Genomic DNA, 24926 nt, shown 5'->3' with positions numbered 1-24926 from the left:
CTGCCTGCCCCCCAGAGGTGTTTCCCCTGAGGAGCCACGGGTCTGCCTGGAGGGCAGGCAGGGGCGGGTCTTCGAGGACTTGTGTGAGCACAGGACGGCACACTGGGCTCTCAGGGGCCAGCGACGGTCTCCATGGATCCAGCTTTCTCAGGGCTTTGGGGGCAGAGAGAGTATTCAGGGAATTTCTAAGCGTCCCCCTAAGCTCTGGGTCCTAATGCGACTTTGTAAAAAGTAAATTCTGGGCACCCAAGGTTCACCTCCCTGTCGCTCTGGGGCCCCAGGGCAGATGGAAGAAGACGGGGTCTCCTGCCCGCCCTCTACCACCCCAAAGCCCAGGCATGGCTCCACTGCCTGCAACTGCACCCCAAGAAAACGCAGGAAGGGGGGGCATGGGATTCCAATCACCTGGGGAGGGGACGTTGCCGTGGGAACCTGCACAGATTGGCTAAAATGAGGGTCTGTACTTTGGGCTGGAATTAAGTCAAAGGAGATGGGTGCACCGGTCGTCCAACCCTCTTTGGCGATTAAATATGCCTTTGATCCACAGAGAGGTAACACATCTCAAAGCCAACATGAGCACGGGCTTCATGGGAAATAATAACGGGTTTCTGGTCAGAGAAGACTGGGGCGCTCCTGTTCTTGCTGAACCCGACAGCCCTGAGGGGCCGAAGTTCCCAGCAGCACTGACCAGGTCAACCACTGAGAGCAAAGCCGTCAGGGCTCAGAGGTGGCGTCTGAAGGCGGCAGCGTGTGGAGATGCTGACAAGATCATGTTGGCGAAGAGATAGAAGGGTGAGGAATGGCTCACAGACTGATCCCAGCTCCTGGCACGTGGGAAAACAAGGCGCGAGGAAACCCAGCACGTGACGTGGACGCTGGTACCAACTCCAGGCGGAGGCTCTGTTCCCCGCTTTCTGCACCGCGGCGGCGGCAATTTAGGCTTAAAAGTACTTTTTACAACAAAGAGTCTGGGGTTTTTCCCTCTTGGGAGTATTAAGGGATGGCTCCAAGCCAACACAGTGTGTAGGCTGGGGGCAGGGACAGGGACGGGGCCACAGGGTGCAGCCCCCACCCCCCACCCAGCCGGCACCCAGCCAGCACCCAGCCAGCTCCAGGGGAGCACCCGGCAGAGTCTCCCTCTGTGCTTCTCTCCCTCTCCCGCCCTCTCTGAAATCAATAAAAGAACATAAACAAGCAAACAAACAGGCCCAGTTGCTGCCCTCCCTCCCACACCTGGAAGTGGCCTCCAGGATGCCCGGGTCCTCTCACTGGAACTCTTCTGGTTGAGGATCAGCATAATCAAGGCTTCCCACCACAACTTGACAACAGAAAGTAAAGGTTGCAAAGTGTAAACATAATGCCTCGCGAGAGCCCATGGGAACCTGCTTTAAGCTTAAAGGCTCATAGCATGCCGTTACCTTGGGGGGTAACTGCCCACACCCACTCTAGCAGGTTGAATGGCATTCGATGTACAATTCAGAGCTGTATTTCTCTTCTTCGACATAACAATTTTTTCAAATGTTTTGGCTGAGATCACAGAAAAAAAATCACTCCGTGAAACAGCTACTCTTTCAGAGAGACAATCACAAGCATAAAATGTGCATGACCTTTTCCTGTTCTTCCTTCCAAAAGTTCACGAGCAATCTTCCTGAAGACGGGTCCTTCGCATGTGTTTCCAAGCTTGCATCTCCTATGACCTGCTCTCTTCGGCTTTCAGGATATGAAGACCCTGGTTTTCCTGAGATTATCGAGATAAAATTGGCCTCAGTGAGTCACGAAAGGTAAATCGAGACGACGCGATGGTTGCTGTCATCGTGACTGTCAGCACCATCTTTGGAGGGTCACGTCCCAGCCACACAGAACCAACTGAACCCACGAAAACGGCCCCTTGCACCACAGACAGACCCTCAACCCACCTGTGTCGCTGGGAAGCCTCAGGGCTGAGTCCAGTGAGGGCTCCACACGCCGGGGCGAGTCTGTCATCTTGGGGAGACTGCGCAGTGAATGGAGCAAACCCAGGGGCCCTCCAGTCCTCGTGTGTTAGGGTGTGCTACTCTCTGAACATGGGGGCTGTCCCTGCAGACATGGAGCAGGCTCACAGCCCACAGCGGCCGCCAGACGGCCAGCAGACAGCTGGGGAGAAGGAATATCCCCCAGCACCCGCTGCCCTTAGAAGGGACGCCGCCCTCCTGACCGTCCTGTCACTGGCCCACTCACTGCATTGGCATCTTGGGAAAACCAGGCAAAGAAGACAATTCCAGGGGAATTCACAGTGATAATTAGTGCAGCCACTTGACATTATTTAGTTTTCTAAAAAGTGAAGGTAAGTGGCTGGGGGAAGAGGAGGAGGAAGAGGGTGTGGGGCATAGGGAGTGGGGTGACACCCCAGCCCCGGGTGGGGGACCCAGAGCTGAGCGGGCTCCTGCTGGTCTACCCTCAGTGCTCCGCCACCGAAGCTCAGGGCGTGGAGGCACCCGCTCTCGCATCATTCAATCTGAGCTAAAGTCCCTGCCCATTGATGCGGCTGCCCTGTCGGGTACAGTGCTTTGGTCAATGTCATCACTTTCTGTTTTGTTTTTCGAAGAGGTCAAAGGTTGGGGGCTGGAAGGGTGGGACCAGGAGGCCAGGGATACGGAGATGTGCTTGCCAACCCCCAGGAGAAAATGCTCTGTCACAGAACTTCGATGCTGACCAGATGTCACTGGCTTTTATTTATTGTATTTTATTTTTGCGTGTGTCCCCTAACAGCCGGCGAGAACATCAGCTCAAATTATGCCCCACAACACACTTTCCATTTACCTCCAGAGAAAGGGATTTAGGTCAGAAAGGGGCGGTAAAAACTGTGGGATGGATAATTCTAGACCAAAAGAAAGGTGACTTCCCTCTTCCCGCCGCCTGGAGACTTGGGGGAGCTCTGATACTCGGCGCCAGCTCAGAGTCCGGGCGCTGCCAGCCCCGCACGCTGACAGCAGGTCCCAGAATCTGGCGTCATCTGGTGGGGAAGGGGCTGTTGCTACCGTCCCCTCAGTCCTGTGTGTATGTGCACAGCACCCGTGCCACCGTCCGTACGGTGTCCATGAGCGTTGGCATCTCCTCTGGAACGTCCGTCCCATGTCCACCCACGGGGACTGCTATGGGGTCTGCTGGGTCCACGGCAGCGCCACCCCGGCTGCCAGGGTGTTATTTACACCCCTGGGCGGGAACAGTGGCCGGGGGAACGCACTTGTGGAGGAAAAGGTGTGACAGGTGCTTCAGAAGCTATTGGCTGAGGCAATGCGAGTACCTGGAGGAGGGGGCGTGGCGCCCCCCAAGCCCAGAGCCCAGAATGTGACCTTGTTTGGAAAGAGGGTCTTTGTAGACAATTAGGAGCGGAGATGAGATGGTACTGGTGTGGGTGGGTCCTAAGCCCACAACTAGTGTCCTCATCACAACAGGAGGGCAGAGCCACGGGGAGTCGGCCACGGGAACATTGAGCCCCAGACGGTGATGTAGCCACGACCCGGAGAGCAGCCAGGCCTGCCACCGCCAGCCGCCTGGAGAGCGCGGGACTGTGACCCCAGCCCTCGGGGAGCCCCTGCCCGCACCTGGACGAGGACTGTGAGAGAAAGTTCCCGTTGCTCAAAGTCACGCAGCCCAGAAACTAACGCGGCACCTGAGAAACACAGAGAGGCCCCAGCAGCTCCGAGGAGCAGCCACCTCCAGATAAGAGCCTGAGATAAGAGCCTGAGGGACCTGGCTGCCCCAGTGAGGTGGCTGCATGGCTTGTTCTGAGCTCCACGGGCAACCTGGCCGCCTGCCCCAGGGCTGGGCGAGAGAGCAGGTACCCGCCCCACAGCCCAGCCGCACCCTTTCTGCACACGGACTCCACCCGGGGAGGCAGCACCTGCGTTCAGGCCCTGGGGGTGACCTCGCTGCAGCCAACAGCTCAGGGAGAGCCAGGCACGCGACTACCTTGTGCCCCAAACGAGGCATCCTTGGCACAGCCCGGGGACCGTGGGGAGTTTCCCGTTGCGCCGGGAGCGATAACCAGCAAAAAAGGCGAAAGCCCAGCGCTCATTCTCCTCACAAGCGCCTGCAGATCCGCCCGAAGTCAGGGGCCCGGCTGGTGGCCATTCAGCGTCTGCATGCAGAGCCCAACCCACAAGCTTGTTCAGAACCGGCAGCCGAAGGGCCCACCGGATGTGAGGAGGGAGGTGCTGGCGGGGTGATCAAGCTCCAGGTTCCTAACCCCACACGCCAGGCCTCCGGCACAGGGCAGGCGTTCGCCCGCAGGTTAGGACACACCACAAACAGGCAGAGCCCGGAACCGCCTCCACGGGCCCAGCGCTGCCAACAGTGTCTGCATCTGGCCCTGAATCCAGCCCTGGGCCTGGGGCGTGCAATCAGCAAGTAAAGAAACAGCGTACGTGACTGAGTCACACCTTCAGGACCTGCAGAAAATGCAGACAAGCCAAGTAGAAAGTCTTGGTATTTGTGCAGCTCAAAGTCCAGGCCGGGTGGTGTGGGTGCCCCTGGAGCCTGTGATAACAGGGACCCCAGTTGGGCAAACACTAGCCTGGCTTTATCTCCTGTCCAGAGAACACATTGCACATCTGTCTCCTGACCATAAAAGCCAACCCGGAGCACAGAATCCTGTTTGCTCTGCTCGCCAGCGCAGGCCCAGCGCAAACGCCGTCGGTGTGAGCGTGCCCTCGCCGGCCTCGGAGGCAGCGGTCGGCACCACCCAGCCTGTGGGCGAAGTCGACACCATTTCCCCGTCTGCGGGGACATTCAGCCTCGACTTCTGAAGAGTCAACACTTCGCCTCAGAAAGGTCCCAGGGAGAACAGAACGCTATTTCCTTTGCTGTTTTGTTAATCCTCACCCGAGGGTAGTTCTTCCCTTTATTTTTTTAGAGAGTGGAAGGGAGGAAGCAGGGAGAGAGAGAGAGATGTCATCGTGAGAGACACATCCATGGGTTGCCTCCTGCACCCACCCGGACCAGGGTGGGGATTGAAGCCTGCAGCTCAGGTCCTCGACCGGGAATCAAACCAGCGACCCTTCCATGTGCCGGCCAGTGCTCTAACCACTCATCCACCGGCCACCGCCAACCACTGCTTCAAAGCAGCTGTGGGCTCTGACTCGGGCTTTCACGCCCCTCGCTGGTGCCTCTCTGGTTTGCTGCAGGTCTCAGGACTCAGTCTCTGTAAGAAATATTCCATGAGACCGTGGCTGTAACTGGGAAAAGCAAGAAACATTCTTTGAATATTTCAGAGCAAAATGCCCTGAAAGCCTTGGGTTCCCCCCAGAAACACAGTGGAAAGCAGAAGAGCCGTGAGTCAGGGCAGCTGCCCCACACCTGTTCCTGTTCTTGCCTGGAGGGGAGAGCGGGCGCTTTTCCTGCAGAAATTCTCTGGGTTCTGAGGACACTGTTGGTGGCACCCATTGTTGCTGAAACAATGGGCCTGAGAGGTGGGTTGCAGAACAGACCCAGCCCCCAAACCACCAGGAGATCGAGAGCAGAGCCAGCCCCCAACACCGCTGGGAGGCACCCGTCGCATCCTCTCTCGCTCCCTCCCCCGCAGCCTGAAAGGGCCCATCTCTACCGGGACATGGGATCCGCTGTGACTCGGCCTCATGGGATATTCTCGGGGTGTCCTCAGGGCACTGCCAACACCCTGGGAGGACAACGCTCTCCGTTTCCCGTCCTCCGCCCCCCCCAATTGGGTCCCAGGAGAGAAGGCACCAGACATGGGAAAGGAGCAGAGTCTGCAGGGAGCTCAGCCCAGGAGGGAGGGCCGCCGTGGGGCAGTTATTAAGCCGCAGCCCCTGCCTGGGATGGTTCCGGAAGACTCTGGAAGGGGTGAGCCAGCAGATGCATGGAGCCTGCACGCAGAGCCACCGCAGGCCCAGCCTCAGCTCCCCTGTCCAGAGGATGGGAATGTGCCTTCCACCTAGATCCAAGATTCTCACAAGCACAGAGACGGAATCATAGTCACGCGTTAGAAACCGTTTTTGGAAAGGTGTTTAGATGGAGCCCTGCACTGCGGGAGAAACGTCAGACACCCGGGGCTCGGCCTCTGTCGCCCTGTGACCTTGGGCTTCAACCTCATGTCTGAGAAGAGGACTGAATGAGGCAGGCGTGGTGGGAGCCGGCAGAGCAGGCCTCCGAGAGCAGGGTGACGCTGGCCTCTCCCGCGAGAAGAGCCCAGAGGAGGCGGGCTTCCCCAAGGGCGGTCCCAGGCCTCAGCCGCTGGCCGTCTGGGTGGCGGGGTCCCTGGGAGCTGGAGGAAGGAGACCGCTCCTGAGCAGCTGCGGGCTAGGCCCACTTCGCGCTGACTCAGCCGTGATGGGACCAGCAGTGGTGGTTCTGGCCCCGCCTCCTGTGGCTGGGACAGGTGTCAGGGGCACAAGACCACGCGGCTCAGGTCCAGTCCTGAGCCTTCTATTTCTGGCATCACAATGTCTGTCCTTATGGGAGTCTCCCTCACAACACAAAGGTGGCTTCTGGTAACAGGTTCGTTTAACCCAGGTGATCTGGTCGTTTGAGCCAGAATATTGAGTTTAGGGTCTGAATTACTTTAAAATATTCCCAATTAGTTGGACAATTGCTCCAGGCCTGTCTCGCCTCGGTCAGGTGGAAATAGCTTGAGAACAGGTGTTGGGTTTGGGGCGATGCCACAGGGCCGGCTGCCCTGACTCAAGCTGCCCGGGGGGAGAGGGACCATGGCTACTGGCACAAAGGAGCGGCACAGTGCGGGCCTCCCGTGGGGGTGCTGCCTCCACCCCACACCCACCACGCTCGCCTTGGCTGCTCCTCCAGCTCCGCTGAGCTGTGGGCAGTCTCAGCGTCCACCTCAGGGTCATGCTGGCCTGGCCCCCTCCCGCCCCAGCACTGCTATGGGGGCCAGTGAGGACCACAGAGCAGCTTCTCCCTGAGGGGAAAGGACTTCCAGCCACAGAAGGAGTGACCAGGTGTTGGGCAGCTGGACAGGCCACATCCTGGGTCAGAAGAACTTGACCTTAGCCTGGCTGGTGTTGCTCAGTGATTGAGCGTCGACCTATGGATCAAGAGGTCACTGGTTCTAGGTCACATGCCCAGGTTGTGGGCTCAGTCCCTTGTCCAGGCAAGCAGGAGGCAGCCGATCAATGTTTCTCTCATTGATATTTCTATCTCCCTATCCCTTTCCCTTCCTTTCTCTCTAAAAGCAATAAAAATATATTTTTTTAAAAAAAAGAACCTGACTTTGAGAAACAGAAAGGCACCTAGCATTGCTTTTTCATCTTAAGTGAAAGACCCAAATATAGGATGTTTTTCCCTTATAAATATGCCCCTTTTAATATTGCATATAACTTGATTTTTTAATGACAAAGTTTTTTTCTAAGAAAGGGCTGAAATTCAGTCAAACAAACTCATTCTCAGTCTTAAAGGACCTGCCGCCGTCCCAGTCACAGACCTCACGCAGCGTGCCCTGCCTTCCCATCCCCGGGTTGTGGTCGCTGGGTTCAATGTCAGACGGAATGGCAGAAAGCTGCAGGCCCAGTTCCGTCTGCACAGATGAGCGCTCACGGAGCCCAGCCGTAGTGCCCGGAGCTGCACACAGACCCGTTCCTCTGCTCCACTCCTTCAAAGTTCAAGGTAACTTAGAAACAGACCTTTTGTTAACACTGATTCCGCTGTGATAGCGGTAAAGCCAGTGCCCACGGCACAGACTTGGCTGTCTGAGAGGAAGGTGGTGTCAGAGACCCCAAACAAGGTGGCTTAACTTCCAGGTCCGCGTGCCCGTGGCGGCCGGAGTTACCACGCAACGTTTGCCGGAGCAGTTGATGTTTCCTTCAGAAACAAGAAAGGTGAGAGGGAGGGCGTATTGTTTTTCAAGGCTTCTTGCCAAGAAATCATGGAGGACAACTTTCCACCTCCCAGGAGGAAGGTGACGTGGGTCAGAGAGGTTCCCTCAAATGGGAACTTTCGCGCCTGGCAGGTGTGAGACGCCCCTGCCCACGGTGCTGAGGCCTGACTCCCACACCTGCTCTCCGGTCCCACTTCGACCTTCTGCAGACGCTCAGCTCGGCAGAAAGACCATTTAACCTCCTCGTCTCTTCTCTGTGAAACTCACGTCGAGGAAATGCGGGCTGCATATCACTTTGTTTGCTGGAGGCCAAGCAAACGCCCTCACGGCCTACACTGCGTCCAGGTGACTGTATATTTATTAGAATAACAGCAAAGTGGCATGGCCCTCCCCCCAGATGATACCAGTACCCGGCTTCATGTTACGGCCCCAAACTAGGAGTGACATTGAGAAGCATGAACACAGAATAAAACTTCCTTCATGATCAGCGTGCTTGCACATTTTTACACATGTGCCCCCATGTGTATGTGAGTGTGTATGAGAGGGTATATGTATATGTGAGAGTATGTCTGAGTGTGTGTGTATGAGTGTGTGTGTGCAAGTGTGAGTGTGCATGTGTGTATGTGCGAATGTGTGTGTGTGTGTATGAGTGTGTGTATGTGTGCATGTGTGAGTGTGTTTGTGCACTCGCACGCTCCCGGGGGTTGGCCCTCTGGCTCAGGCACACCGCTGGGACTGGGTGCAGCTAACAAGCTGCTGGCTCTGCTCAGCCGTCTCCCAGGACACAGCCCTGAAACAAATAACACACCTGCTGACCCAGCCAGGAGGGCATCGGAAGGCAGGGCAGGTGCCGGGTCAGGGAGGTCCAGCAAGGGCTTCCCTGGGCCGGCATCTCCAAGTGAGAGCACAGTGGATGGAAGGTCACGTGGGAGTCTCAGGACTGGGAGGGTGGAGAGCCACGTGCCAGCAGTACCACGTGGCTGCCGCTGATGGATAGCGGGGCAGTGAGGGGATAACATAAAACAGAGACAGGAGCCGTGTCACCCGAAGGCCTGCCCAACCACATTAAGGGTTTTGAACTCTGCGCTCAAAGCCATGGGAAGCTGTTGGCTGCTTTTGAGCAGGGAATGGCTCCCTCAGGCTGCGCTTTGGGGAGCCTTTGGTGGCTTCGTGGACGAGGAGAGTGAGCAGTCACGAGTGCCTGGCCACACGGACAGAGCCTGGGTCTGAACCAAACCCCTGCATCTCAACTTTTGATTTGTTTGGCTTTTGGTCTTGCAAGATTTCTGATCTGAGAATTCATGTGCAAAGATGGAAAACTCCCCAAATCTCTAGCGGACAGAGCAGTAACTCCTGGCACGTGTCTGAGTGTCTCCCCGAGGTACGTTCTTTCATTGCCGGCTCCAGGACTGCCACCCGCAGCCCACTGGCCAACATACCCTGTCTCAGGCTACTTCAAAGCAAATCCAGACATGGCAATGTTTCATCCATATGTATTTCAGAAATTTTCTTTAAAAGTGAAGGACTCTTTTTAGTTTAGCTCAACAGTAATAACTTCACATCTAAAACATTTAAATATACTTTAATATCATTCAGATTTATAATACTGCCAGCTCACATTTCTCCAGGTGGCTTGAAGGGTTTGCGTTAACTGTTTTTAATCGCCGTGTCTCCTAGTCCGCGAGTCCCCAGGCCTTTCCTTCTCCTCGTACCGCTGCCTGGACTCGCTGGGCAGCCCCAGCAGCTGACCGTGTTCCTTGTCCCGCTGGGCAGACCCCAGCAGTGTCCTGACCGTGTTCCTTGTCCCCTGTCCTTCTGTAAACTAGGACGACTGGCCGGTCTGATCAGATTCAAGTTCCATTTTCTTTGCAAAACTCCCTCCTCAGTGGTTCTGTGGGCCTGTCTGTTCAATGTGCCTGGAATCCACCGTGGGAAGCACGCGTGTGGAGGCACGTCAGAATGCGTGATGGACACGGAGCCGCTCCCTGCGGCTCCTACATAGGTCGTCCCTTGTACATCTCGGGGACTGCTCGTGGCGTCGAGGTTCACGGAGCCACAAAGTTAGAAACACAGTTGCTGCCGCCACCGCTGAGAAGACAGCTTCGCAGGCAGAGCACGGCGGCGGCCTGAGAGTGAGGCTCTCGGGGCGGTCAGGCAGCACAGAGGCCAGGCAGTGCCACGGCAGCCACAGAGCGACCATGACCCACGCGTGAGCAGTGGTGCCGGCCTTGGCCCGTGGGCTCGGTGGGTTGGAGCACTGACCCGCACGCCACACAGTTGAGGGTTCAAGACCCAGTCGTTCCCATGATTAGAAGTGGTTTAGACGTCCCCGCTGGCGGTTCCGCATCCTAGCCGCAGAAGCTGACAGACGGGGTGACCGACAGACAGCCCTGGTGATGGCGAGAATCCTTTGTAGTATTCTCACAACATTTCTGGAGGTTCAAACTACGACCAAGTGAAAAGTTAAAGAAGAAAAACAAGGAAAAGGAGCTTCACCTTCCCCACTGGTTTCCCCGAAGGCCCGGCTGTGGAGCCCGGAGCACGGAGCCAGGCAGCTGGGAGGGGCCAGCCACTTCCCAGAACTGGACCCGGAGCTCGGCCTGGCTCCTGGGCTATTTTTAACTTGGGCTGTGAGCGCGTGGCTGTGCCTTCCTTTCTCACTCCCAGTAGCACACTTGGCACTGGGAGCACATGACCCAAGGCTGACCATGCTGGGCACTGCCTGGCGTGATGGGCACAGCTGGTCCATAACACCCATGCGTTTATACGGCTGGTACCTGGATTTCCTGCCACAAATGACATAAACCCAGAAACGGAGAGACCAACTGATTACATGTCCAGTTAAAGTGTCGTTGCCAGAAGGACGTGGGAGCCTCATCCACAGAGCACTGGGACCCCCACGCTGCCAGGGGGTCTCGCTTTGTTCCTCAGGCAGGTTCCTTGCGGGCCCTGGAGGAAAGACAAGCGTATCTCTGATTGGCAGGAGGTCGGGAGGATGAAAGGGAGGTTACCTGATAGAACTTGGAGGTTCTTCCTCTTTCACAGAATGGACGTGGCAGGAGTCCCAGCAGAGCCCATAGTCTTGGAAATAGATGAGCCACTGACTTTATTTCCCATATCTGTCACTTCGGAAAGTAAAAGGAAGTGCTCAACCATTGCTCTAAGTTAACGGTCGTAAACGAGCTCACCACCCTTTGCCAGAGCTCGAGGAATGAGAGAACAGGGTCAGCGAGGGGCAGGTAGGGGAGGAGGGGCTGGGAGCCTGCACTGACATCCTCCCTCCCTTGGTCTTGTCTGCAGAGTCCTTGACTTAGAAGCTTATTCAAAGCCAAAGCCAGGTGGCTGGAGGGTCAGGCTCTGCTTCAGATACAAAAGCGCCAGCCACCCAGCATGCAGGGGTTGTTGGTCTCAGTCTACCATCTCCACCCCCCGCCCCCCAACACACACACACACACACACACACACACACACACCAGCCTCTCCTCCTCAGGAAGATCCCAGAACTTCTGATTGTACAGTCAGGACCAGTGCAAAGACCTCCTGTCCCTGGGGCCAGGGAGTCTGCCGGTGGGTTCCCTCCAACCCAGAAATACACCCGAGTCTGAGGGCCGACACCTGCACCCGTCCTTGGAACCACCTAAGACACCAGCGATGGGTCTCGCTCTCAAAGCCGTGGCGTTTCTGACTAAGGATCACTCTGGCGCATGGAGCCAGCTTCCCAGACTTCAAGGTTGACATTGCCCCTTACAAACCCTGCACAAGCCTGGCTGGCATGGCTCAGTGGCTGAGCATCGATATATGAACCAAGAGGTCCCTGATTCAATTCCCAGTCAGGGCACAGGCCCAGGTTGCCAGCTCGATCCCCAATGTGGGGTGTGCAGGAGGCAGCCGATCAATGATTCTCTCATCATTGATGTTTCTCTCTCTCTCTCTCTCTCTCTCTCTCTCTCCCCACACTCCCTTCATCTCTGAAATCAATAAAAATACATTTTGGGGGGGGGGGGAATCTGCACAAGTCACTTCACTCCCCACACCCGTTCCCTCTGCATTACCAGCAATGACATCACTCTCGGGACCGCCAGGACCAGCGAGATGGCTCACAGAGGGCGTAACCGGGGCCTGGCCTGCAGCAAGCGCTGGTAATCTTATTACTGTCGGCTAACCCATCACAACTGGATTGAATTAGAAGGCAACTAACTCTTTTGAATTAACTGGAAATGAACCCACAAACCAACCGAGAATCGGTATCACTCTAAGTCAGAGTCTTTGCCGTGAACGTTCCTCAGGGTGTCTGTTCCGTCCTTAGGAAGGAAGATGGAAGGAGGGTGGCCGGGTCGCCAAGTAGCTGGGCTGCTTCCGTCAGGGCTGCTCCTCGGCCGTCCCCACAGTGACAGCTGGAGGTCCTCTGAGTGGGCCCAGGAGCCAGGAAGGTGGCTTTCACTCGATCCAAGGGAACCAGAACAGATGTTAGAAACGGAAAATCAGGGGCCCCGCTGTGTCTGTTCTCGGGGCCTCGCTCAGAAAGCCAGCACGCCACAGGCCGCCATTCATAATATTTATTTTGGAAAAATATTTTAAAAAGGAATTTCTTCATTAACAAAACAGTAAAAAACTCAAATAACATTTGCACAATATTCCATAAATACATTTATACACAAAAAATATAGTCACATAGACCCGAAGTGCCTTTGTACATATTTACCAAAAATTTAAATTATAAAAAAATGAACATCACAAAATACTCAAGCTTTACAGATATCATGAAAAATATTTTTACAAGTCCAAAAAATAACACACATCTTTTCCCACCTAGAAAAAAAAAACACATTTTAGTATCAAAAAGGACGATAAAGGCAGTGTTTGTGGTTCTAATTCAAGAAAGACTGGCTCATAAGAATCCAAAATATACACTCCGGGCAGTGCATGCGTCTCATGTCGTCATTAATCCACTCATTTAAATATATATTTCTTAGAAGCAACTGTCCATAGTGCAATGGAGACGTCGCGAAAAGCAGAGTGCAACAGGCGTCCTGGAGCAGCCCGAGCCTGCAGCCCCCGCTGGCCGACCTCTGGAGCCTTGTCCCACCGCCGTCACGAAGGCCTTCTTTTCCCTCTCAGCAGCATCCGTTGGGGCATAGATCCTTGGAATTCTATGTAGTTTAAGAGAAACGGGAATTTTGCCATATCACCTCAATTTTACACCTAGAGGGGCCAACGAGACAGAACGGGAAGTTAGCTCAAAGTCCAGATTGACAGCCCATACGTGCCTTCTAAGACCGTGCCCACACCCACCTCAGTGGCTATGACACACTCGTCCTTCTCCGATATGACGAACACCGACTGGTACTTGGTGTCTTTTGAAGTAGAGTACACAGAGTCCCGCCTTTTTCTTTCAGATGCATCCCTACTGAAAGGAAAATAAAACAGAACCACAATAAGATGTGCAAACATTTCTTTTTAAATCTATTGATTTCAGAGAGGAAGTGAGAATGGGAGAGATAGATAGAAACATCAATGATGAGAGAGAATCATGAATCGGCTCCTGCATGACCCACCCTGGGGATGGAGCCCACAACCCGAGCATGTGCCCTGACTGGGAATCAAACTGTGAGCTCCTGGTTCATAGGTCAATGCTCAATCCACTGAGCCACACCAGCCGGGCAAGCATGTTTGAACTAGAGCTCAGAGAACACCCTTGCCCAGCTTGGCTCAAAGCACGCCTGAGTGTCGGTGAGCCTTCCCCAGGTGGCCTCCCCGACGACCCTCCTGACACACAGCACTCACCCCCTGAGTGTCGGGGTGCTCTTCTCCTCCCCAGGAGAGCCCTGCAGCTGGCACTTGGCATCACGCTTGCTGTGGGGGTCCCTGGAGGCGGCATCCTCGCCCTTGGGCTCGGGCACCAGGTTATAGTCCACACCGGGGTAGCGGGCCTTGGGGCCGTTCTTGCCGCTGCCGTGGTCCCCGTGGAAGTCCACCTTCTTGTTGGTGTTCTTGATCTGCGTGGCCCCGATGATGCTGACGGACACGTCCTTCTCCCGCTGGCAGCTGGCCAGATTGTTCATGGTCTCCGTCTCCCCGTGGCAGGGGTCGGCCAGGGGCGGGCCCTTCTGCAGCCTCAGCCGCACGCAGACCCCTGCGGCCGCACAGCCCAGCAGCAGCACGAGCACCAGGACCGCACCTGCGCAGACGGCTACCCAGGGGAAGGGCCCGGCCTCCATGTACTCCTCGGGGGCCGGGGGCGGCGGCTCAGGGAGCAGGAACTGGCAGTTGGGGCCCCCGTAGCCCCGGGCGCACTCGCACAGGTAGCGACGGGCCCTCTCGTGGCAAGTGGCGCCGTTGTGGCAGGGCGCGTGCTCACACCGGCTGATGGGCATGCTGCAGTTCCTGCCGCTGTAGCCGGGCGGGCAGGTGCAAGAGAACTCGTTCACACCGTCCCGGCAGGTGCCGCCGTGGGCACACGGGGAGGAGGCGCAGTCGTCCACATTGTCCTGGCAGTGCCGCCCCGAGAAACCGGCCCGGCAGCGGCACATGTAGGCGTCGCCCAGGTCCACACACTGCGCACCTGAAACACAGGGAGCACGGGCTGTGTCCGCCGCGGTGGGAGCCACAGGAGAGACCAGGACAGACAGCCAGCCTGTGGCCTGACGGGGGTGGCAGCTCAAGGCAAGGAACCCTATGCCTCCCTCAGATCCAAGGGGGAGCCGCTGGCTCCCTGACTGATGACAACGCCACTCGTGGCCCCAGAGCGGCTACGCTGTGTCGGGCGGGTGCACAAACCCGCCTGCCTCCCTGCGCCCGACAGCCGCCCAACGAGGGACCAGGTCACAGAGACGACAGCAGCCCAGCTACGAGCCCAGGAGGGAGCAGGGTGAGAGGGAGGAAGCAGGGCCGTGTCCTCACGGAGCCCACTGCTGCCGAGAGTGGGGCATCAGGCCTCCCCGGGCCACAGGACCAGAGCGTGGCCACAGGACGGCTCACCATCCGAGCGACTGACACGCCTCCTCCATCGGGAGGCTCCCGGGGCTGTCCTAAGGGTGAAGCTCTGGAAGCTTCCAGAAAGGCCGGCCTGTCGGGGGCCTGCTGCCCTCCCTGTGAGGTGCTTAGGGTGTCCCACCCACACTTCCCCGCAGACACACCAACACAAGACGGCTACTCGGGTGACAGTGCAGGGCTGGGCTTCCCTCCAAACCAGGTGGCTGGCTGGAGGGTGGCAGCGGGGCCTGCTCCCAGGAACGCCAGGGCGTGGGACCCAAGTGAGCTCTGTGCCCTCCCCCCAGGCTCCCCCCCAACATCCCTACAGAGAGTCCCTGTGTTTAGATGTAAGGGCTCCGTAAGCTCAAGGTGGCTCGCAAAGCCACGGGCCTGGCCTGAGGTTAAATGTGAGCCCGTGACGAGGCCTCCGTGGGCTGCCCTTACCATTGGCACAGGGCGAGGAACTGCAGGCATCCACCTTCTTCTCGCAGTTGAAGCCAGAAAAGCCTGCGGGGCAGTGGCAGGTGTAGCCTCCCTCGGGGTTGTCGGAGCAGCGCCCCCCATTGAAGCAAGGCCCGTCCGCACAGGCCATGGCGCTCAGCTCGCAGACGCTGCCGTAGAAGCCGGGTGCACAGGTGCAGGAGAAGCCGTTCTCGAGATCCTATGTGACGGGGAAGATGAAAAGCTCCTTAAAGCTGCTCCGCAGACCCTTGGGGTCCGTGTCCAGCCAGCGCCCATGCGGCGCCCAACCCGTGCGCCCAGACTCACCGTGCAGCTGCCCCCATTCCTGCAGGGGCTGGGCCCGCACTCGTCCACCTCGTCCTCGCAGGTGGCCCCGGTGTACCCAGGCCGGCAGGAGCAGGTGTAGCTCCCCTGGCCCGTGTTGGTGCAGGTGGCCCCGTTCCTGCAGGGCTTGTGGTGTGTGCAGTAGTTGAGGTCTGAGAGGGGTGGGACAGGAAGAGGAGGGAAGTCCAAGGTCAGGCCGGGAAGGCTGCACCTTCCCAGGGAGGAGCTGGAGCCCTGGCCGCCTGCAGGGAACAGGAGGCTCACCCTGGTTGCAGAAGAGTCCGCCCCAGCCCTCCTGGCAGGTGCACTGCCAGGGCTGCTGGCAGGTGCCATGGAGACAGCCCGGGTACCGAATGCACTGGTCACAGTAGCGGCCCTGCCAGCCCACTCGGCACCTGAGAGGAGAGAGGACAGGGTCAGGGGGGCATCGACCTTTGCCCAGGGGACAAAGCATTTCCCGCTCACAGGAAACTGCCCCCAGCAGCACCTGCACCTGGTTCTCAAACAGACAAGAAGGGGACTCTCCTAGGGCCCCCAGGGTCTGCCTCCTGGGGTCATCTGGCAGCTCCCCAGGGGATTCTAATGCACCCCAAGTCTGACCCCAAGTAAACTGTCATTTTTCAGCTGCTGTCTGTAAGTTCCCACAACCAGGGAGCCGAGCACACTGACAAGCCGTGACCTTACACTTTTCCATACACGCGGGGGGTAGAAACACCTGAATAACAGCCCCACCAGCTAGTCTCACGCATTTTACAAGTGATCACCTGGGGAGTCTACACACACACTCGCTGTACAAGGACAACGAGACAGAGAAAACAGCTTTTGCAGACTTACTTGCATTCCCCTGGCTTGTCACAAAACCCGTGCTGCTCATCGCATCCGGGCAGGCAGATTGCTGCAGAAAGAAAATACCGGGTCAAGCTGCACTCCCAGGGCCACAGGGCTGCGGCCGCACTCGCCTGGCTCCCTCTGGCCCCTGAACTAATCTCCGTCCTGCCTGGTAACCATGGACTTTACTCAGCCGGGGCGGGCGGGCGAGCATTCTTCTTAACACAGCCGCTCAGGGACAAAAGATGGAGGAAGCCCCCACCCCCACCCCATCCCCTTTTCTTCTGAGAGAGGGTCAGAAGTCCTTCCCCATCTCCTCCCCCACTTCCCAATTCTATGCACAAAGCTCCACCTCTTAATACCCAGAAAGTGTGTGTGTCGATAAGGGTGGACAGCTGGTCTGCAGGGACCAGGGCAGGACAGCTGCTCCATTGTCTGTTCTCTCCCAGCAGCTGCCCCGTGCAACAATACGGCCCTCACCCGGCCCCCACCCCACACACCCCAGCGTGTACACACCACACACACACATGCACGCGCGCCCTTTCCGCCAATGGGAGCCGGCGTGCGTCCCTGCGCCTATCCCTGCCGGGATCTAATGGATGGCACGCGCGGGCTGGGGGCGGGGAGAGACTCCAGTGTTTGAATAAGAAGAAAAAAGTTTGAGTTTGTGGCTACCCCACAGTGAAGAAGAGAGAGGACAGTGGGGAAGGGAGCAGCAGGCCTGGCCCTGGGGGGCGGGGGGGGCGGGGGGTAGGCGGGGGCTGGCTGGCTTCCTGGTCTGGTTATGCCTGGTTATGAAACTCATTAACAAGCCGCTCCACAAGTTTTTAGGACAACAGAACCGCTCAGGCCAGAGTGGAACTCCAAGTGCTTAAGGAGATGGTGGAGAGTGAAGGGCACGCACGCCCCAGGCATAGACCCACGCGAGAGTGCACCTCCCGGTAGGCTGCCTGCCCCAGGGCAGGAGAAGGAAGGTTCCCTGGGGTCTGGGAGCCCCGGGACCCACCCTGACTGCAGGGAAACCCGATCCCTGGCTGTGCAGGCAACAGGGGGTGCGGAGCAGGCTGGGGAGAGGCCTGCCAGGGTCCAGCTGAGCCAGGCCCAGGAGCCTACAGGGTCCTAACAGCCCCCACTCCCCAGCTCTGGTTCCCTGCGCTGCAGAGCAGCTGCTGGTCTGCCCTGGCTGCCAGGAGAACCGAATGCGCGGCAGGAAGGCCTAGGTCCCTTGTAAAGGCATTTCTTTCCCAGACGAGGTGCCGCCTCCCCCCCCCCCCCCACGCAAGCCTGGTACCCCCGGCCTCCGCATGCACCCACCCCACGGGTGACAACATCAGACAGCCTGTGCACATCACATGGGTGTTTGCAAACACACAAGCTCTGGGAAGAGGCCAAGTGCCCCAACTTCAGAGAAGAATTAGCACTTTCCACTGAGATGCTGCCCCAGCAGAGAACTGGCTCACAGCGGCCAACACACCATGCTGCCCTCTGTTCCTCCCTTCCTTCCTCCCCCCTTTCCCTCACTGACTTCCTGACCCCTGGCCTGTCTCCAAAATCCTCCCTGATTAAGAAGGGCAGCTTCCCATAGCGGAAGTTAAAATGTCTGAGTTGACCCCAACCCCGAGACCAGCTGACTGAAGTTTTGGCAAGTCTCCAGGGCTCCCCAGACTTGGTTTCCCCACGGAACCCCTCTCTAGTGCTAACAGCCTGGATCCTGGTGCACAGAAGCCCCTCCGCTCCCTGGGAAGGGAGTAAGCTGAGGGGAGCAGCCCTCGGACCCTGGACCCACCTTCGGTGCAGTACTGGCCCCTCCAGCCAGGGTTGCACACCTTCTCGCCCCGCTCCCCACAGGTGAAGTGGCCGAAGGCATCATCCCGGGGGCGGCAGAAGACGGAGCAGCCCTCCCCGTAGTAGTGCTCGTCGCACACGAAGCGATAGGAGTACTTGAGGTCAGCACGGCCGCTGCTGTGCAGGTCCTGGGACCACTCCTCGCCCACCGTCAGGTGCCTCTGCGTGGCCAGCCGGCTGATGAGCCGCTCGGGGTTTTCTGCGGGAGAGGTGCCTGTGAGTGCGGACTCTGCACCGGAGGCTGGACAGGCAGGGACCACCCTGCGGGGGCACCGAGACCCGCTGCCCGGTGGCTCTGTGCAGAGTAAGGGTGCCGGACGCAGCCACAGGCACAGGGGTTCGCAGAGTGCTGGGGCGTGGGGGGTTGTGTTTACCTGTGGCGAGGTCGTCGGGAGAATCTGTGTGCAGCGCTTCGATGATCAGAGAGAAGGTGCCCTGGGAGAAGCGAGGAGACAAGGAAAACTAGAACCTTCTCTTAAACACTGAGCTTTGGGGACACATCAGGGAGGCCTGTGGCTGCGGGCGACCTGGGCGGTGTTTTCACTTTCCTCAAGGAAATGGAAGAACTTTTTAAAGAGTGATTTCCTGGCGTGTTTTTTCAGCCTGTTAGTACAGGATATCACGTAAAAGAGAGAGAGAGAGAGAGAGAGAGAGAGAGAGAGAGAGAGAGAGAGAGAGAGAGACTGCGGGGAGCAGGCGCGGCTGTCCTCGGTCTGCAGGCGGTGGACCCACGCGGAGGGCCTGGGGTGCCACGCGCCAGGCTGGCCGCAACCAGCCCAACTCAGCAGGGGCCTCGGGCCTTCCCACGGAAGGGCTCGTGGGACCGGGGCTGGGCACAGAGTCCGGACACGGGAGGGTCTGTCCCCCTCTGGGCCTCACCCGCCCCGCTGTCACCCGCCGCCGGCCCAGCCCGCGCCCAGCCCGCGCAGGTGCGCTCACCGGCCAGGTGAAGCCGAGCGGGAAGCGGATGGGGTTGCTGAAGGCGGGGTGGGCGCCCGCGCCGTCGGGGAGGCTGAAGGAGCCGACGCCCAGCACTGGCGTGACGGCGCTGCCGTAGGTGCAGGGCGGCTCGGGCGACACGCTGGCCTGGTAGTGCTTGAGGCACACGCGGAAGAAGGTCCGGCAGGCGCACGGCGGGCCCGCGGCCCCGCGGCAGCAGCTGCGGTCGCCCGGCAGCCCCTTCCGGTTGACGAACTCCTGCAGCTTCAGCTCGAACACCCCGGAGCTCCAGACCTGCGGGGGGAGCGGCGTTGAGCGCGGCGCGCGGGGGCGCGGGGCGTCCCTCCGGTTCGCCTTCGCTCCGGTCCGCGCCGAACGTCCTGCCCCCTGGCCCCGCGGGCTCCGGACACTCACCTGGCACAGCAGGGCCGCGACCACGGCGAGGGCCAGGGCGCCCCGGCGGCCCATGGCGCACCGCCCGACTCGCCGGCCCCCCTGGCGTCCCGCCGGTTCCCCGCTCCACGCAGCGGCGGGGTGCGAGGCCGCCTGGCCTGCCGGAGACCCCGACTCCCCCGGGGCCGGCCCGGCTGGGGCCAGGCCGCGGCTCCCGGTCGCCCTGCGGCTGCGGCACTGGGCGACGCGCGCGGACAGGCTCGCTCGGGAGGTCGCTCCTGCGGCGGCAACTTTCGGTTTCCTCCTCGTGCGTTCAGCCCACGAGTGGGCGAGGGTCGCCCGCTTCCTGGTTTTGTCTCAGGCGTCTTCGCAGGCAAAAGGCGAGAGGGAGGGCGGGAGGACGCGTCCGGTCGGTCGGTTCGGCTCCCCGGGAACGGCGGAGGCTGCTCCGAGCCCGGTGGGAGGCGCGGTCCGGGACTCCACGGCGCGTCGGTGATCCGGGCCGCGCCGCTCACTCGGCTGCGGCGGGCGCTCGGGAAGCAGCCCGGGCCCCCAGAGCCGCCTGGGCCGCCGCGGAGAGTCGCGTCGCTCCGAGGAGCCCAGCCGGTGCCATCCGAGTCCACACGCGTGGGGCGGGGAGGCCGTGGGAGGAGGCTCCGCGCCGCAGCCCGTCCTCGCAGCGAGCCGAGCCGCAGGCTGCAGGTCCCGCGGGTGCGCGCCGAGGGTCTGGCTCCGCCGGCGCCGCGCCCTTATATCCCGCCGTCCGTCCGCATGGCTAATGAGATGCAAATGAGCGGCCCCCCAATCTGGCGAGAGCTGTCACAAAGGAGCCACTTTTCCAAACCCTCCTCTCAATGGCTCGCCAAATGGTCAGTGAGCTGTAAAATGTGCAACTCCCTCCGCCCTCCCGGCCACCGAGCCCGCCCCCGCCTCCGCGCAGGGCGCTCATTTACATTCCGGCGAAACGCTCGCCGCGAGGATCCCCCCGGATCCGGCGCCGGTGCCGCGGCCCGGCCTCCGCGGCTGCCTCCCGGCCACGGGCGCGCGGAGGCCCCGGGGACAGAGGGGCGCGCGCCTCCCGCCCGCCGAGCGCCACCGGCCTGGTGCGCTGGACGCAACCGGAGAGACAGTCCCTGCCGCGGCGCCCGCCCCGGTCTCCCCGCGCGGCCTCGTCCGGGGCTCCGGGGAAAGGAAGGGGGGGCGAAGTTAGAGGCTCGGCTCCCCGCGGACCGCCTTCCCGAGGCGGCCTCTTCCGAAGGCGGAGTCTCCGGGGGAGGGGGCCGGGGGCACCGCAGGACAGGAGCAGGCGCCGCGGCAGAGGGTGGCGGGAGCACAGCGGCAGTTTCGAGAAGTTTGGGAAGGTCTGGCCTCATCCACCTCCCGGCCGAGGACGGCGACTTCGCGTCCGGGAACGCAGGGCCCGTGCGAAGGGGGCCCGGGGCGAGCGCGGTGGCCCGGCACCCGGGATCCCCGCGACCGCTGGAGGGGCGGGGTCCGGTAGCGCGTCCCCCCGCCCCAGAGATACCAACGCCGTCAACGACTGCCCCTCCGTCCCTGTGCTCACGCACACCCTCCCCGCGCGCTTCCCGGCCACCGCCGCCTTTCCGGGTCTCCAGCCCTCTCTCCCGGTGTCTCCCCCTCGGCCTCCCTCCGCCTGGTAAAAAGTGAGTTCGGTGTGTGTCGCTCGCGTGGCTGTCATTAGGGCGGCCTGTTATTGTGCAGCCAGAATCAGTGGCTCTTTGTGCGCTCAGCTGTATGGTAATGCGGCCGCACCTGCTCCGCACAATGCGGGGAGAGCTCCCTTCGCGCGCCGGGCCGCCGCGACAATGTCCGGCACATGCTCCGAGGACCTCGCCCGGCCCCCTCCCGCAACCTCTGCACAACCATCACCTTATGAGGTTTTTCACGTCCGTCAAACACTGGAACTTTTGTTTTCATTTTTTTTTTAAGGGAAATGAGTTTATTGGTTGGGCCGAGAACACGTATCACACAATGAATTCCCTAATTTGCTCTCCTGCTCGCAGGCTCGAGCCAGAAGGAAGGTGGGGCGCACACTCCTACCCTGGCACCCAGCTTTGTGGGGGGCGCAGTCCGAGGTCCCTTTCCCTCCGCTGCTCCGCCTTCTCATCCCCAACACGCGCGCGCGCGCGCACACACACACACACACGCACACACACACAGCAGCAGCAGCAGCAGCTTCCTCCGGCCAGAAGGTGTGAGCGCTGGAGGTGTCCCTTGGACCACAGCACAGCCAGGAGCGGCCACGGTGGCCTCGCTCCAGCCCCTTATTGGTGGGAACCGCATGCACGTCCTGGCCAAATGGGCTTTCACTGCAACCCACGTCAAGATCACAGTCTCGTGGATCCTAAATCAGACCACTGTACACAGCAACCTGAGAATCACTTGGTGACACTGTCCACCAAGTCTCCCCACTGCTGCCTTGTTAGAGGAGCGGAGAGTTCATCGGAAGTCACGTTTAAGGCTGAGGTGAGGAAGGCAGGCCAGGACCCCACCAGAACCCCCTGCTGTTTGGTTCTGAACAAATGGGAGCTTCAAACGTGCCAGAGAGGGACAGAGGGACTCCCAGCCCAGCCAGCCTGGGGGACTTTGCAAGGACTCACCACCCTGGCGGGCTGGCCAATCCTAATTTAATCTTGCCACCTAGTGTCAGCAGCTTTTTTTTCATGACATCCATGTTTCCTCTGCAACTCTGCTCCCCACAGCATGGAAACTGGTGTACTTGGCGGGGGAGTGGCGGGGGGGGGGGGAATGCATGTGTGTATGGGTGTGGTGTGGTATGGGTGTGTGTGTGCATGAGCATGTGGGGGGCGGGTATGCGTGTGTGGTGTGTGTGTTGGGGGGGGGGGGAGTGGAGGCTCCAAGGAGCAAGAGAGACAAGAGGGAGAGAGGAGTGTGGACTCTGAATGCTCTTTGCTTCAGAGGCTGGGCGTAGACACAGTCAGAAATGAAGTATCAGGAACCTTTTAATTAGAAAATGGAATAGGAAACAGGCTCGTTTGAATGCAGTTTAGAAAACTGGAAATATGTCCCACGCGCAAGGGCTTAAACCTTGGAGGGGGGGAGACTTGCCCCAAATCTTTAACAAACCCCCTCAGCACCAAGTATTTGTTAAATTGACACGGCACAGATTTCTCGATTACAGCAGCAAAGCGGAACTGAAAGGCATCGTAAAATCCATCAGAATCCTGCCCAAAGCGTTCATTCTTTTCCCACTTAATTTATGCCACGCGATTCTGTATCGGGGAAATCAAGCAGAACGGGTCTTTCTCCTTCCTCCTCGCCTGCTCTTCTTTCCTCCTTTCTTCTTCCCTTCTCTCTCCTCCTCCTCCTCCTCCTCCCACTCCACGTGGGCTCCCCTGCCTTTGGAAGCTGAGCTGAGGAGACTGTTTAACTTGGTGTTTCTATGGGAGCCTGTTGTAGTTTAACTCCTGCACACCAGTGGCTGAGATGAACAAAGGAGAGACTCGAGGTCCAACTATTCACCCTTTCTTTGCACTTTAATTTTCATTGATTGGGAAGACAAGGGGAGCCCTTGGGGACTCAGGCTGAAGGGGATGACACGCCTTTAGACGCCATCAGCCCCCTAGCCAGCCATCTGCTCCGAACCAAATGGCGTTTTTTCACTCCCTAACTGCATGTCTCTATACTCCCACAACCCAGCGCTCCGAACCCCCCAAATGCAGCCTGGAGCTTAAGCTACCGTATGTTAAATAGATTCACTCTGTGTCAGCCCTCACACCCAGTGTCCCTCCCTACACACTATAAATCCTCACCTTGCTCATTAGGAAAAAAAGCAGGAAACTTTCTTTTAAATACTTTTTGATGTCTCAGCAAATTCACTGTACAAAGTGAGGCTCATTAGGGCTGAGACGGCACCAATACATCAGACACAGGAGAGGAGACGGACTTCCCGCTGGGTGGTTTGTTCCCACCAGGCACACGTAGCTCAGAGCCCGGATGGCCCAGTGGCTAGGGCAGGACCTGGCACAACCACCACAGTGAGTTCTCTGCTTGCCGGACACCCTGGTTATTTTATCAACTGTGCTATTAGGCCACATTATCACATGAAACATGCCCACCCTCAGCAGTGAGTGTGACCTGCGCCTGTGGCCACCCAAAGGAAGGTTCTCTTCTCAGGTGTGTGTGTGGTGGCTGGCGGTGGGCGTGGGAGGCCCGGCAGACTGCAGTAAACAATGCCCCGATTGGGCTTCCGACTCTAGGCGGCCACACGTTCAGTTTTCTATGTCAACAAGTCTGGAGACTGGAGTGGGGTTTGTGTTTTCAGAGGCCCACTGAACGCTGTATACCCAACAGAGAGGTTCTCTTATTCCAAAGAAGAATTAGGGTCCTTGTTCAGAACAACAAAATAAAAAACTTCCAGGAAGCAAATCTGGTGTTGGTCAAACATGCCAGCTTACTTGAAAGGGAAGGAGGAAAGGAAGGAGCCCACAGCATGTGTATTAATTAGTATGAGCATCACATCTCCACCACACACCCTCTGCGGCTCTTCTCCAGCCACAGTCGTCAGGCGGTTCCAGCAGCAGAGGATGGATCGGGGTCGAGGAAAGCCTCTGTCTGCGCCCTGTAGGTGCCATGGTGTTTCCTCCCTTCTTCTCCAGGACCAAGTCCCAGAGCCCATGCCCTGCTAAGGGGCACACGGCCCCAGATGTAGTGGAGACATGGTGACACTTGACTCATGCCTGGACCTCACTGGCTGAGGATGCCTTCTAACCTAAGCCAGCGATTTTCAACCAGGAGTTTTTAAAGCACGCAATTCCTCTCTTCAGTCAGGGGCACTGACCCCTCTTTTCCCTTAGATTGCCAAATAAAATTTAAAAAAATGATAGCAGGTAACACAATAGCTGTCTGGTGAGAATGAATTCAAATTATACCTTTTTTGTCAGGTCGGCAAAAAAATATATTTTTTTGGTGTGCTGCAGCATTTCAGTAATTAGTTTATGTGGCACGAGATGAAAATGGTTGAAATCGCTGACCTAAGCCAGCCAGCCAGCCATCCACAGCCAGAAAGGGAAGGGCCGCATCTAGTGTATATTCAGACCCCGAGGCTTCCCTCTGGCTGGGGGTAAAACAGCACAGCACCCCCAGGGCCGACCCTTCTGCCCCGCGGGCGCACGCCCTCCAGGGATCCCACACCCACACCCAGGACGGCGACCCGGAGGTGAGTGTAGGGGAGGACACAGTCCCCCTGACAGCTCCTCCGAAGCCTTCTCCGTTGCACAACCGCAGGCTGGGCCGCGGAGACCCGCGAGTGGGGCCGTGGAGACCCGCGAGTGGGGCCGCGGCCCGGACTGCC

General features: G+C 58.7%; 1 protein-coding gene across 1 annotated transcript; it reads right to left on the bottom strand.

Moving 5' to 3' along the window:
• Window positions 1-12370: 12370 nt before the first annotated feature.
• DLL1 (delta like canonical Notch ligand 1) lies at window positions 12371-19666 on the bottom strand (the record flags this gene model as incomplete). The annotated part of the gene is made up of 11 exons (XM_081115482.1): window positions 12371-12978; window positions 13121-13235; window positions 13613-14390; window positions 15245-15461; window positions 15569-15738; window positions 15851-15981; window positions 16421-16481; window positions 18201-18458; window positions 18634-18694; window positions 19199-19492; window positions 19613-19666. 11 exons carry the CDS (start codon window positions 19664-19666, stop codon window positions 12943-12945), a joined length of 2175 nt encoding a protein of 724 aa, XP_080971608.1. The 3' UTR covers window positions 12371-12942.
• Between the last annotated feature and the right edge of the window lie 5260 nt (window positions 19667-24926).

The sequence above is a fragment of the Myotis nattereri genome, assembly GCF_964212035.1.
Source record: "Myotis nattereri genome assembly, contig: HAP1_SCAFFOLD_96, whole genome shotgun sequence".
In the NCBI taxonomy this organism is placed as follows: Eukaryota; Metazoa; Chordata; class Mammalia; order Chiroptera; family Vespertilionidae; genus Myotis; species Myotis nattereri.
This window is presented reverse-complemented; position numbering and strand designations above follow the sequence as displayed.